This window comes from Carcharodon carcharias, chromosome 20, assembly GCF_017639515.1.
Source record: "Carcharodon carcharias isolate sCarCar2 chromosome 20, sCarCar2.pri, whole genome shotgun sequence".
Classification (NCBI taxonomy): Eukaryota; Metazoa; Chordata; class Chondrichthyes; order Lamniformes; family Lamnidae; genus Carcharodon; species Carcharodon carcharias.
The window spans coordinates 36,952,423-36,965,992 of NC_054486.1; the positions used below are offsets into that span (position 1 = coordinate 36,952,423).

The 13,570-nt window shown below is 44.6% G+C and overlaps 1 protein-coding gene across 2 annotated transcripts in view; it reads left to right on the forward strand.

Annotated features, from left to right (window-relative positions):
- Positions 1-370: 370 nt before the first annotated feature.
- The window catches only part of zfyve1 (zinc finger, FYVE domain containing 1), a 109,016-nt gene continuing 95,816 nt past the window's right edge, over positions 371-13,570 (forward strand). The window contains exons 1-2 of one of the 2 annotated variants that reach the window (XM_041215023.1): positions 371-1,126; positions 10,454-10,958. In XM_041215023.1, the coding sequence (XP_041070957.1) occupies positions 620-1,126; positions 10,454-10,958 (1,012 nt within the window). In that variant the 5' untranslated portion in view covers positions 371-619. The remainder of the gene's footprint in view (positions 1,127-10,453; positions 10,959-13,570) is intronic. The other variant, XM_041215022.1, reaches the window with a different exon arrangement.

A 13,570-nucleotide genomic window follows, 5' to 3' on the forward strand; every position in this document is an offset into this window, starting at 1 on the left:
CCTACTTGGAGCAGAACCTTTTGGGTGCAGATCAGCCTTAGCCTATATACCTACTGGAACCCTATCAAACAGCCCAGGTGACGAACATTCTCATTTTTCGCCTCCGAGGCGCACAAATTGGAGCTGACAACTCCGGGAACAAGGTAATTTTGCTCATGCGCTCAGCGAATGAGCTGCCAGACGCATCAACGCCGAGTTTACAGAGCCCAGGCGATCAGCCGCGAGTAGCCGAACCCGAGCCCCAGCGATCAGCCGAGAGGAGCCGAACCCGAACACCAGCGATCAGCCGAGAGGAGCCGAACCCGAACACCAGCGATCAGCCGAGAGGAGCCGAACCCGAACACCAGCGATCAGCCGAGAGGAGCCGAACCCGAACCCGAACCCCAGCGATCAGCCGAGAGGAGCCGAACCCGAACTCTTGTCCCACCGATCAGCCCTGAGGAGCCGAACCCGAACTCGAGTCCCAGCGATCAGCCCTGAGGAGCTGAACCCGAACTCGAGTCCCAGCGATCAGCTGAGAGGAGCTGAACCCGAACTCTAATTTTTCGGTGAAGTATCGGTTGGTGTCCTCGGTGAGAAGCGGCAGGCCTGGGACTGAGTGTTCGACTGCTAACAGAGGATGAGCTGCCAGAACTGGGCTGAGAGCCCTGCTGGAGGTTCTGCAGCTGTCTTGGGCTCCACTGCTGAGGGAGGTGGAGTGCTGAGATGTCAGGAGAGTTATGCGTGTAGCGGCTCGGAGGCGGCCTTCGAGTGTGATGAGTGTGGGAGCCTACAGTGTGTCCTCTGTGAGAGGGAACTGCATACACAGCCTCGGCTCCGGGACCATGAGCGGAGCCGCCTGCAGCCCGGACACATCCCATACTGTGACCAGTGCAGCAGCAACCCGAACCCGGGGCCTGGGCCTTCCGTCCGGCACAGGGCCGCCTCCCGCTGCCTGAGCTGTAAGGTTAACTTGTGCACCGAGTGCCAGCGCCGGAACCACTCCAGTAGGCGCAAACACCCTCTGATTAGCTACCCACAGCCCGGGCGCGGAGAGCAGGGAGAGGCCCAAACCCAGCAGCTGGACAATAGGCTGAGCCAAAGTGTCAGGAGCTTCTTGCTGGTGGATGAGAAGGAGCAGATCCAGGTAAGGAAAAGGTTTATAGCGGGTAGAGAAACGAGGCTGTGTCCTGGAGCAAATTCAGATACCCGCGGTCCTTATTGGACAAACAACATCGTGAGAAGGATAAAACGGGGATAACCTGGAATTTACAGACTCAGCAGTCGAGTGTCACTGTTGGGGAAATGTTTAGAGCCATTAACTCGTGACAAAATTTAATTGACGCTTGGAAAAATACAAGTTTAAAGATTAGTTGCAGGCAGATTGCGTTTGGCTAACTTGGTCGAGCTCTTTGAAGTAACAGAGAAAGTTCATGAGGGTAACGCGGTTAATGTGTATATGGACTTTAAGAAGTCATTTTTAAAATTCATTCACGGGATGTGGGTTTCGCTGCTGGGCCAGCATTTATTGCCCATCCCTAGTTGCCCTTAAGAAATTGATGGGGAGCTGCCTTCTTCAACCGCCGCAGATACACCCACAGTGCTGTTAGGGAGTTCCAGGATTTTGACCTAGCCACAGTGAAGGAACGGCGATATGTTTCCAAGTCAGGATGATGAGTGACTTGGAGGGGAACTTCCAGTTGGTGGTGTTCCCATCCATCGGCTGCTCTTGTCCTTCTAGATGGTTGTGGTCGTGGGTTTGGAAGGTGCTGCCTAAGGAGGCTTGGTGTGTCCCTGCAGTGCATTTTGTAGATGGTACACACTGCTGCCACTGTGTGTTGGTGGTGGATGGAGTGAATGTTTGTGGATATGCTGCCAATCAAACGGGCTGCTTTGTCCTGGATAGTGTCAAGCTTCTTGTGTTGTTGGAGTTGCACTCATCCAGACAAGTGGAGAGTATTCCATCACACTCTTGATGTTACTCATCGCAGAATTCCTAGCCTCTGATCTGCTTTTCTAGCTCCAGTATTTATATGGCTAGTCCAGTTCAGTTTTTGGTCAATGGTAACCCCTGGGAGTTTGGTAGTGGGGGATTCAGTGATGGTAATGCCATTGAACGTCAAGGGGCGATGGTTAGATTCTGCTTGTTGGCAATGGTCATTGCCTGGCACTTGTGTGGTGTGAATGTTACTAGCCATTTGTCAGCCCAAGCCTGGATATTGTCCAAGCCTTGCTGCATTTTGACATGGACTGCTTCAGTATCTGATGAGTTGCGAATGGTGCTGAACATTGTGCAATTATCAACAAACACCCCAACTTCTGACCTTATGATGGAAGGAAGGTTATTGATGAAGCAGCTGAAGATGGATGGGCCAAGGACACTACCCTGAGGAACTTCTGCAGTGATGTCCTGGAGCTGAGATGACTGACCTCGACAACCACATCATCTTCCTTGGTATGACTTCATTTTTCCCCCAGATTCCCATTGACTCCAGCGCTGCTAGGGCTCCTTGATGCCACACTCGATCAAATGAGGCCTTGATGTCAAGGGCAATCACTCTCACTTTAACTCTGGAGTTCAGCTCTTTTGTCCATGTTTGAACCAAGGCTTTAATGAGGTCACAAGCTGAGTGACCCTGACGGAACCCAAACTGGGCATCAGTGAACAGGTTATTGTTAAGCAATTGCAACTTGATAGCACTGTTGATGACCCCTTCCATTACTTTACTGATGATCGAGAGTCCACTGATGGGACGGTAATAGGCCAGGTTGGATTTGTCCTGCTTTTTGTGTACAGAACATACCTGGGCAATTTTCCACATAGCCATAAGGATCCTAGTGTTGTAGCTGCACTAGAACAGCTTGGACAGGGGCGCGGCAGGTTCTGGAGCACAGGTCTTCAGTACTATTGCTGGGATATTGTCAGGGCCTGTAGCCTTTGCAGGCCATCCAATGTCTTCAGCCATTTCTTGATAGCACGTGGAGTGAATCGAATTGACTGAAGACTGGCATCTGTGATGCTGGGGATCTCCGGAGGAGGCGGATCATCCACTCGGCATGTCTGGCTGAAGATTGTTACAAATGCTTCAGCATTATCTTTTGCACTGATATGCTGGGCTCCTCTGTCATTAAGGATGGGATATTTGTGGAGCCTCATCCTCCAGTGAGTTGTTTAATTGTCCACCACCATTCACGCCTGGATGCTGCAGGACTGCAAAGCTTAGATCTGATCCTTTGGCTGTGGGATCGCTTAGCCCAGTCTGTCACTTGCTGGTTATGCTGTTTGTAAAAGAACACACAATAGACTTCTTAGCAAAACCCAAACCCATGGGATGAAAGGGAGTATTAGCAGCCTGTGTACAAAATGGACTAAAGGATAGAAAAAAGGCAATGTTGAAACATTATTTTTCAAACTGGCGGGAAGTAAACAATGGTCTTCCCACATATTGGTGTTTGGTACCTCTACTCACTTTGATCTGTATTAATGATCTGGAATAAAAACAGAAAATGCTGGTAAATCTTGGCGGGTCTGGCATCATCTGTGGAGAGAGAAACAGAGTTAACGTTTCAAGTCGTTATGACTCTTCTTCAGAGCTAAACACCTGATTTAAATTAATGATCTGGACTTTGATGTAGGTGGCATAATTTCAAAGTTTGTAGATGGTACAAAACTCAGATGTAGTAAACAATGAGGAGGATGGCAACAGACATTACGAGAATGTAACTCTTTTGAGTCAAACTAAATAAACTAAATTAACAAATCAGGGGTCAAATTAAAAGGCAGCCCCTTAAAGGGAAACTGCAAAAACAAAAGACAAAGCTGAAAGGAAACTTGCAACCATTAATCCAAAATATGATCAAAGGGGTCAATAAACCGTACCCGCGGTGCCTACTGAACACGGAAGGCCTTGACAGTGCCAGTGTGCTCCCTCTCTAAGAATACCTGGCCGTGAGCATAGCCGTGGAAGAGTGGCTGACAGTCGGGCCGCACGACCCCCTCAATCGCCCACTGCCTGGACCTGTTAATGGCAAACTTGGCCAGGCCCAGGAGCAGGTTCATGAAGAGGTGCTCCTCCCTCCCTGCCCCCTCCGCACTGGGTGCCCTTAGATCAGGAGTGTGGAACTGAAGTGCAAACAAAATAACAGTAAAACGTTCTTCAAGTAACTAAAAAGGGGGTGCAGCCTACAACAACCTACATAAACGTGCTCCACGGACTCCACAAGGCTACATAATTAGGAGGATGTAGATGCACTGAAATAGACAGACACCTTCCAAACCCACGACCACTAGCATCTAGAAGGACAAGGGCAGCAGATACATGGGAACACCACCACCTGGAAGTCCCTCACTCACCATCCTGACTTGGAAATATATTGCTGTTCCTTCACTGTCGCTGGGTCAAAATCCTGGAGCTGCATCCCTAACAGCACTGTGGGTGCACTTGCACCATATGGACTGCAGCGGTTCAAGAAGGCAGCTCACCATCACCTTCTCAAGGGCAAATAGGGATGGGCAATAAATGCTGGCCCACAGAAAAAATAAAAATAAAAGCGAAGCCCACAGACCATGAATCAATTAAAGAAAACATGGCAGATGAATTTTAAGAGAGAGAGGTGTGAAGTGATTCACTTTGGTGTAAAGAATGAGGAGAGGCAATATAAACTAAATGTTACAATTTTAAAGGGTCTGCAGGAACAGAGAGACGTGGGGGTATATGCACAAAAATCTTTGAATGTGACCATTCAACTGTCTTTCGTAGGCAGAGTTTCAGGCTGTTACATCTTGCTGTGGGGGGAGAAAATTACTTCCTCAAACCCCATCTCCCCACCTCTTGCCAAAAACTTTAAATCTTTGTCCCTTAGTCCTTGTACCATCAGCTAATGAAAACAGCTTTCCTAAAGCTGTCATAATCTGTGCACCTCCATTAAACCTCTCTTCAATCTCATTTGCTCCAAGAAGAATTTCTTATAAGCTAAAGTCTTCATCCCTGAAGCTATTCTGGCAAAGGCCCTCCGCACACTCTCAAGACCTTCACACCTGGTGGCCAGAACTGGTTGCAGTACTCTGATTTTCTCCTGTGGGTAGTTTTCTACCAAATTGCTTTAAATTATTTTTAAAAAGTTTGCCCACTTCTCCACTCTTTGAAGCCCAAGATCCCACGTGGTTTGCAAATTAATTCTCTCTAGTTATTTCACAAAATAAGAGCTCATGGTGTTGGGAGTAATATATTATAACATGGATAGGGGATTGGCTAATTATAAGGAAACAGTTGAGATAAATAGGTCATTTTCAGGTTGACAAATTTTAGCTAGCGTAATGCCAGAGGTATCAATGCTGAGGCCTCAGCTTTTTACAATCTATATAAAATAATTTGGATTAAGGGACCAAGTGTATTGTAGCCATGTTTGCCGATTATACAAAGATAGGTAGGAAGGCAAGTTGCGAGGAGAATACAAAGAGTCTGCACAGTGATATAGGTTAGACGCATGAGCAAAAGATTTGGCAGATGGCGTACAACATGGGAAAATGTGAGGTTGTCAAACTTGGTAGCAGAATGTTCATTCTGCAGTCTTTCTCCATTTAAATGATAAAGCACAAAGAAAAATACAGCACAGGAACAGGCCCTCCAAGCCTTCGCCGATCATATTGCCTGTCAAACTAAAACACTTTGCACTTCCGGGGTCCGTATCCCTCTATTCCATCCTATTCATGTGTTTGTCAAGCTGCCTCTTAAACACCACTATTGCACCTGCTTCCACCACCTCCTCTGGCAGCGAATTCCAGACACTTACTACCCTCTGCGTAAAAAAACTTGCCCCGCACATCTCTAAAGTTTTCTCCTCTCACTACAATACAGATGAATCTGGGTGTCTTTGTACATGAATCACAAAAAGTTAACATGTAATACAGCAAGTAATTGGGAAAATGAATGGAATGATTGCCTTTATTGAAAGGGGGATGTGGTATAAAAGCTCTTGCTACAACTGTACAGGGCATTGGTGAGACCACACCTAGAGTCTGTCATAAGTTTTGGTCTCAATTAAGGAGGCATTGGAGGCAATTCAGAGACGGTTCACTAGGTTGACATCTACGATGAAGGGGTTATCTTGTGAGGAAACATTGAGCAGCCTGGGCCCATACTCAATTGATTATAGAAAAAATGAGAGGTGATCTTACTGATAAACCTGAGGGGGCTTTGACAGGTTATATGATGAGACCATCTTCTAAATCTAGCACAAAGGAAGATGGTCGTGGTTGTGGAGGTCAAACATCTCAGTCCCAGGATATCACTGCAGGAGTTCTTCAGGGTAGTATCCTGGGCGCAATCATCTTCAGCTGATTGCACAATGTGCAACACCATTTGCGACTTCTCATACTGAAGCAGTCTAAGCCCATATGTAGCAAGACCTGGCCTTGGGCTGATAAATGGCAAGTAACATTCGTGCCATGTAAGTGCCAGGCAATGAGCGTCGCCAATAAGAGAGAATCTAACCATCTCCCCATGACATTCACTGACGTTACCATCACTGAATTCCCCACTCTCAGCACCCTGGGAGTTACCATTGACCAGAAACTGAACTGGACCAGCCATGTTAATACTGTGGCTACAAGAGAGCAGGTCAGAGGCTGGGAATTCTGCAGAGTAACTTGTCTCCTGACTCCCCAAAGCCTGTCCACCATCTACAAGGCACAGGTCAGGAGTATTCCCTCCATTTGCTTGGATGCGTGCAGCTCCAACAATACTCGAAGCTCAACACCATCCAGGACAAAGTAGCCCACTTGATTGGCACCCCACCTACTACCTTCAACATTCACTCCCTCTACCACCGATGCACAGTGGGGGGTAGCTGTATGTACTTTCTACAAGATACACTGCAGCAACTCACCAACTCCTTTGGCAGCACTTTCCAAACCCGTGACCTCTACAACCCGGCAGGACAAGGGCAGCAGATGAATGGGAAGATCAGCACCTGCAAATCCCCCTCCCAGCTACACACCATCCTGACTTGGAGCTGCTACATTGCACTGTCACTGGGTGAAAATCCTGGAATTCTCCCCCCCCCCACCCACCACTCACACCACAAACATTGTAGCGGTTCAATAAGGCACCACACCATCATGTTCTCAAGGGCAATTAGGGATGGGCAATAAATGTGGGCCTAGCTATTGACGCCCACATCCTCTCAAAGACTGAAAAAAAAATGTTTCTTCTCTTGGGCGACTCTATAACTAGGAGGTCTAATTTCAAAATAAAGGGTCTCCCATTTAAGAATGGTAGAGGTTGCATCATTGAATTTATTCAAGGCCTAGTGAGACAGATTTTTAATCAACAAGGGGGTCGAGGGTTATTGGGGCCAGGCAGGAAAGTGGAATTAAGGCCTCAGCCAGATCAGCCATGACCTTTTGAATGGTGGAGCAGGGTTCAAAGGTCCAAATAGCTTACTCCTGCTCCTATTTCTGTGTGCAGGAGTTCGCCACCACAATGACATGGTAGTTTCAGAAGCTCCAAAGCAGATGACAACCCTGCAAACAAGGTGTCAGCAGAGTTCATCCTGCACCATTGGCAAGGGACAGCTTTGTGTGTGGCACTTGTGCCAGACTTTGCTTTTCCAGAATCTTTTCCATCAAAAGAAGTGCAGCAGATGATGTCATTTGACTTCACCAAAGTTCTTTGAGACTGAATTCCCATCATTTCTCTCAGATGGAAGGATACCAACTCACATATGTAATATATCCTTCCACTTTCAAAGATCTATGCACGTGAACTCCCAGATCCCCCTGTACCTGCACACTTTAAAATTGTACCAATAAGTGTATATTGCTTTTCCCTACCTTCTTTGCAAGAGATGCATCACCTCACACTTCTTACTGAATTCCATTGTCCACCCATTCTACTAGCCTAACTGTGTCCTGTTGCTGTTGATTTGTATCATCCTCAGTATCTACCACACCTCAAATTGTCGACAAGACATTTGGACTATTGGCAAGCATATTCTCGAGTGCTGCCCAAGTGATCTCCAAATCAGTGTCTCCAAGACAAAGGTGTTTCAGCTGGCAACAGCTACATGCTATGAAGCCCGTTACCATTGATGGCGCCAGTCTCAAGACACGTGCCTTAGTAGTGTGATCTTTGGGGGTGCCATTATTGGTGAAAATATCCATGCACACTTCCAGAAAACAAGTTCTGCCCATGGCTGACTCCGTGTTTTTGTCTGAAAGCAGCATGGTATTAAGATGAAGACTAACATTAAACTCTGCCAGGTCTTTGTCCTTAGCACCCTATTTTATGGCATAAAACCCTGGGTCTGCTCCCGGTGCCACATCAGAACTCTGGAACGCTTCTACCAAAGACACGTGAGAGTGAGAGCATGGGGGAGATAGTGAGGGGGGGCGGTTGCTGGTGAGTGACAGAGTTGGGGGAGGGAGCGAGAGAGTGCTGGGGGAGTGTGTGAGTGGGGGTGGGGGAGTGAGGGAGTGTGAGTGAGCATGGGGGGAAGGAGTGTGAATCTGCCTTGCGACCAGATTCAGGTTTCTCACTCATGACTGTATACCAACATTTTCACATGCACTTACTCACAGTGGGTGAGGGTGAATGAATGAACACCCTGAGAAAGGAAGTGAGCCAGACACATGCACTCTGACCCTCTCAAACTTTGGTCATTTTTATGAATTACTCTTTTTTAAAATTAACAATTTATTGCTATGACATTGCTGTTCATTAGCTCAGCAATTGTTTCTTTCCCTAAAACCTTAACTTTTTCTTTCAAATTCAGTTTATTGTTGTTACCTTTCTGATATTTGCCCATCAGCCATTTGAGTGAGAAAAATATGTACATGTGGCCCCCCAAGCGAAAAGGTTGGACAAATTTGATATAGACAATATCCACTGCAATCCCTATGTCATACTTCTCTGTAACTTCATCAAAAAAATTCATTTAGATTAGTCAAATACAGTCTACCTTTTACACATCTGTGCTGGCTTCTCCTTAATTAACTCAAACCTCTCCAAGTATCTGTGGATTTTTCCCCCGATTATTGTTTCTAAAATCTTACCACCACTAATTTATTTTAGCTGTGTGGCCTGCAGTTACGAGGAATATTCTAACACTCTTTTTTGAATGAGTTTGTACATTTGCCAATCCCCTTGGACTTCCCATTTATCTGGGGAAACTTGGAATATTATGGCAAGCCCATCTGCTATCCCCATTCCCACTTCTTTAGCAATCTGGGATGCAAGTCATCCAAGCGACATATCCTCTCTCAGCATAGCTTTTCCTATATATTCATTTTTCACTCCATTCATTGTCTCTACTATCTCCACTTCTATTGATAATTTGTCAGCATTCTCTTCCTTAGTAAACATAGACGGAAATAATGATCAAGAATTCTAGCCTTGCTTTGTATTTCTGAACTCAAATCACCCTCTTTGCTCCTAATAGGCCCCACCCTGCCTCTTCCTACCCGCTTACTATTTATATGCCGGTAGAAGATTTTTGAGCTCCTTTTTAGCTGCCATTTTATTCTCATTGTCTCTCTTTGCTAGTCTTATTTTCATCTTCACTTCCCCCCTTGACCAAAATATTTCTCGAGTTTTTGTGAAGGTCTGGAACTCTCTCCCTGAAAGAGCAACAGAGTCAAAAAACCCTCATCACATTTATAAAAAAAGACTTAGATATACCCTTGAGGGCTATGGACCAAGAGCTGGCAAGTGAAATTATGCTGGATAGCTCTTATTTGGTATACACAGACACAATAGACTGAATGTGCTGTAAACTTTCTAGGTTTCTCTTCAATAAGGCTATTTAAAAAAAAACAAAGCACAAGTAAATTTCTAAAGGAATAGAATCCAAGAGCAGAGAAGTTCTGCTTAGTTAGATCACACTTTGGAGTGCTGTACACAGATCTGCTTTCACTGTACTAGGTTTACTTGTGCTTGACAGCAAAATCAGCAGTTACATTTATCTCGAAGGTTAGTATTTGAGTATCTCATATACATCCAGAGTAAAAAGAAAATGAAAGTTCAAATAAATGAAGGATCTGTTTCTGTTGGGATTTGGTCTGATGTTATAAAGTGGGGTTGTCGTTTGATGTTCTTCTCACCATCGCCCTTACCCCACCTTCCCAATGTACCAGTAAATTTTTGCTCTCAGCTCTGTTACTGTTGGAGAGGAAGGCTCGGTGGTGACCAAGTGCTTGCTGCTGTTGTGCTCCTTGGAACTTGTTCTTAGTAGCATCAATGGAGGATTGGTATTGGGTTGATTGATGCCATGTGGCCGGTGTAAATGTGGATGAAAGATGGCTGAGGGGGTAATTTGTTATTTTCCGAAAAAAAGGTACTGTTTTGTTCCAGACATTAAGCTGCTCAGTCTGAAATGCATTTTTTGTATTATTTTCTCATTCATATAAGAAATCTTGTGATTTTAGTTGAATTTTTCCTGGTAATTGCAGTTTGTCAAATGTTTTATTTATTAGGTGACTGATGAAGAAGAATTTATTCAGAAACTTGATTGCAAAGCAGATGAAAACCTCAAGGTTATATCGATCTTTGGCAACACAGGTGACGGTAAATCTCATACCCTTAACCATACTTTCTTCAATGGGCGTGAAGTTTTCAAGACCTCTCCAGCTCAGGAGTCATGCACTGTTGGAGTGTGGGCAGCCTATGATCCTGTTCATCATATTGTTGTCATAGATACTGAAGGTTTGCTGGGAGCGACTGTCAACCTAAGTCAAAGAACAAGATTGCTACTTAAAGTACTTGCTATATCTGATATAGTTATTTACAGAACTCATGCAGACAGATTACACAATGACCTCTTTAAGTTTCTCGGCGATGCATCTGAAGCCTACCTTAAACACTTCACAAAAGAGCTGAAAGCTACCACTGCAAGATGTGGATTGGATGTTCCGTTATCCACTCTGGGACCATCAGTCATAATCTTCCATGAGACTGTGCATACTAAATTATTGGGATCTGGTAAGCTGTACACAATTTTTTTTGTTATTTAAATCTGGATATTCAAGTGCATCACTTAACTAGATTTCATTTTTCTCCCCCTGAAATGAAGTTGGTAGGTATTTGAAACTTGTCAAATAGTTTGGCTCAGATAGTATTTAAGCAACGATGCATAGGTAGCAGAGTGTTTCGACCATAAATTCTTCCTGTCCAACCCCTGGTATTTTTGTATTATCCTGTGCTTTGTGCACTTTCTATCCTAAAAAAGAAATTGATCAAATGAGACTCTGTGATTAATGCTAAATGTTGGGCAATTTTTAACTTCAATGAAGACGTTTAATGGAAGAGAAGTTCAAATTTGAAGTTTTATGATCATAGATTTTCTCTTCCCAATTTCCTGGTCACCATTCCTGTGCTAAAGAAAAATTGACTAGTCAATTTCACAATTATCAATAGCCCCTTACTGTGCTCTATTGTTTGCATTTGAATCTAGATGATGAACATTGGTTAACCACAGGGGGTGCCTTACGACTGGGTCAAAGTCTTTGTCTTCTTGCAGCTTCAATTTCTTCTGGTTTACTAATTCCATGCTACACTGGTCTGACTCTCCATTTTCTTTTCTCTGTAAATCTGTATTCTAATAAAAATGCAATGTGGAAAATAGGGTGCAAGTCCCAGAGATGACTACCTGAGTTTGATCAAGAGCAGTATCTCAGTGATTAACAAGAAGGACATGATCAAGTTGTGATGTTCACCCCAAGAGGACCCATCAATAAGATCTGCAATCTAGATGGCTTTTGCCAGTAACCATCAAGGAGTGTAGTATACCCATTTGACTGAAAACAAATGTGTCAAGTAGTGACAAAATATTTTATTCAGGAGGACTAAAACTTCAATAATAACAGGACATTGCTACTGGAGTTGGTGGGAGGAGTGTTCTCAACCCAACCACCTTGAGCTGATTCTTCAATGGCCTTTTCTTGAGTGTAAGGTCTGGTGTGTTTAGTTCCAATAGTGGAACAAACCATATTGGCTTACAAGAGGAGATGACAGATAGTCAGAATATTTACATCAGTTAAGTGCCAGGAAATTATCGCCTCCAATGGAAAAGGGTTCAGTCATCTCCACATAAGTTTCCATGGTACCACACTAAGTTTACAGATTGGAAGTTACCAGTAGCTTAACTGGATCAGCCATATCAATCCATGTTGCTACAAGATAGGTACAGAGGTTGCGCACTCTAATATTAGAGTGTATGACTTCCTAATGCTGCAGACACCCTCACCACCATCGACAGATAGTCACGTGTGTGATGGAACACATTCACCTGAGTGGGTTTTTAAAATTCATTCATGGGATGTGAACATCGCTGGCAAGACCAGCATTTGTTGCTCGTCCCGAATTGCCCTAGAGAAGGTGGTGGTGAACCACTGCAGTTATCTGGTGTAGGCACATCTACAGTGCTGTTAGGAGGGGAGATCCAGGATTTTGGCTCAGTGACAGTGAAGTAATTGATATAGGGTTCCTTGATGCCATACTTGGTCAGATGCTACCTTGATGTCAAGGGCAATCACTCTCCCCTCATAGCTGCAACTGCAAAAATTCTCAAGATAAACTCAACAGTATCTAGGATAGAGCAGTCCACTTGTTCCAGTGGTCCTGCCACTGCACCCCTCCGTCAGTGTGTAGTCCCTATAGTATGTACTACCCACAAGATGTACTTCTACTGCATGACTTCTACCACTGAGGACATAAGATCATAAAAACACCATCACTTTCAAGTTTCAGTCCAACACCACTCTGAAATGGACACTAAGTACCATTCCTTTGTACTCACTCAGTCAAAATGCTACAATGTCCAATCTAGTAGTGTTGTGGGAGTATCGTTAGCACATGCAGTGGTTCACAAATCATATTGGTCAATCACCTTTCCGTGCTACTCCCAAAAATACTTGTTACTTATCTGGAGGCAAAGAAGATTGGAAAGATGGATCCTGGAAGAGCATAGTTTTCTTATTCGGTCCCAATTTATAATAGTTTTTTGGAAGCTATTGACAAAATCTCAATGCTCATCTGAAGCCCATGCACCAAGTGTTCTGTTGGTATATTGAAGCAGTGCTTCAGGTCATGGGGTGCAGGTCATGGGGTACATGAAGATACATAGATGTTTGTTTCTACTGGTGCTATCAATTCACCTATCTTGTTATGAATTCTGCATGCATTCAGGTAAAGAACTTTTAATTCTGTGTTTTTATCATTTTCCATTACTCTGGCCTTATCTGCTAGTGCAATCTTCTGTTTGTACGCTCTGTTCCTTCCTGTCACACTCATTACCTCTGTTACTCCCCTGTATTATTGCCTTGTCCTTTCTCTTGAACTTTCCCAAATCTCCCCTTACGTGAACACTTCCACCCCCCCCCCCCCCGACACCCCTGAACTATTTGGTTTAAAGTCCACTCTTAAACGTCAAGCTCTACGATTCACCAGGAGGTTCAGATGAAGACCGTCCCAACAGTACAGTTCCCTCTTTCCCCAGTACCCCATGAATTGAAACCCATTTTTCCCAAAGCAGCTTTTCAGCCACATATTCAAATCCCTGATCTTAACTGATGCTGCTGCCTGTAGCTACTCCT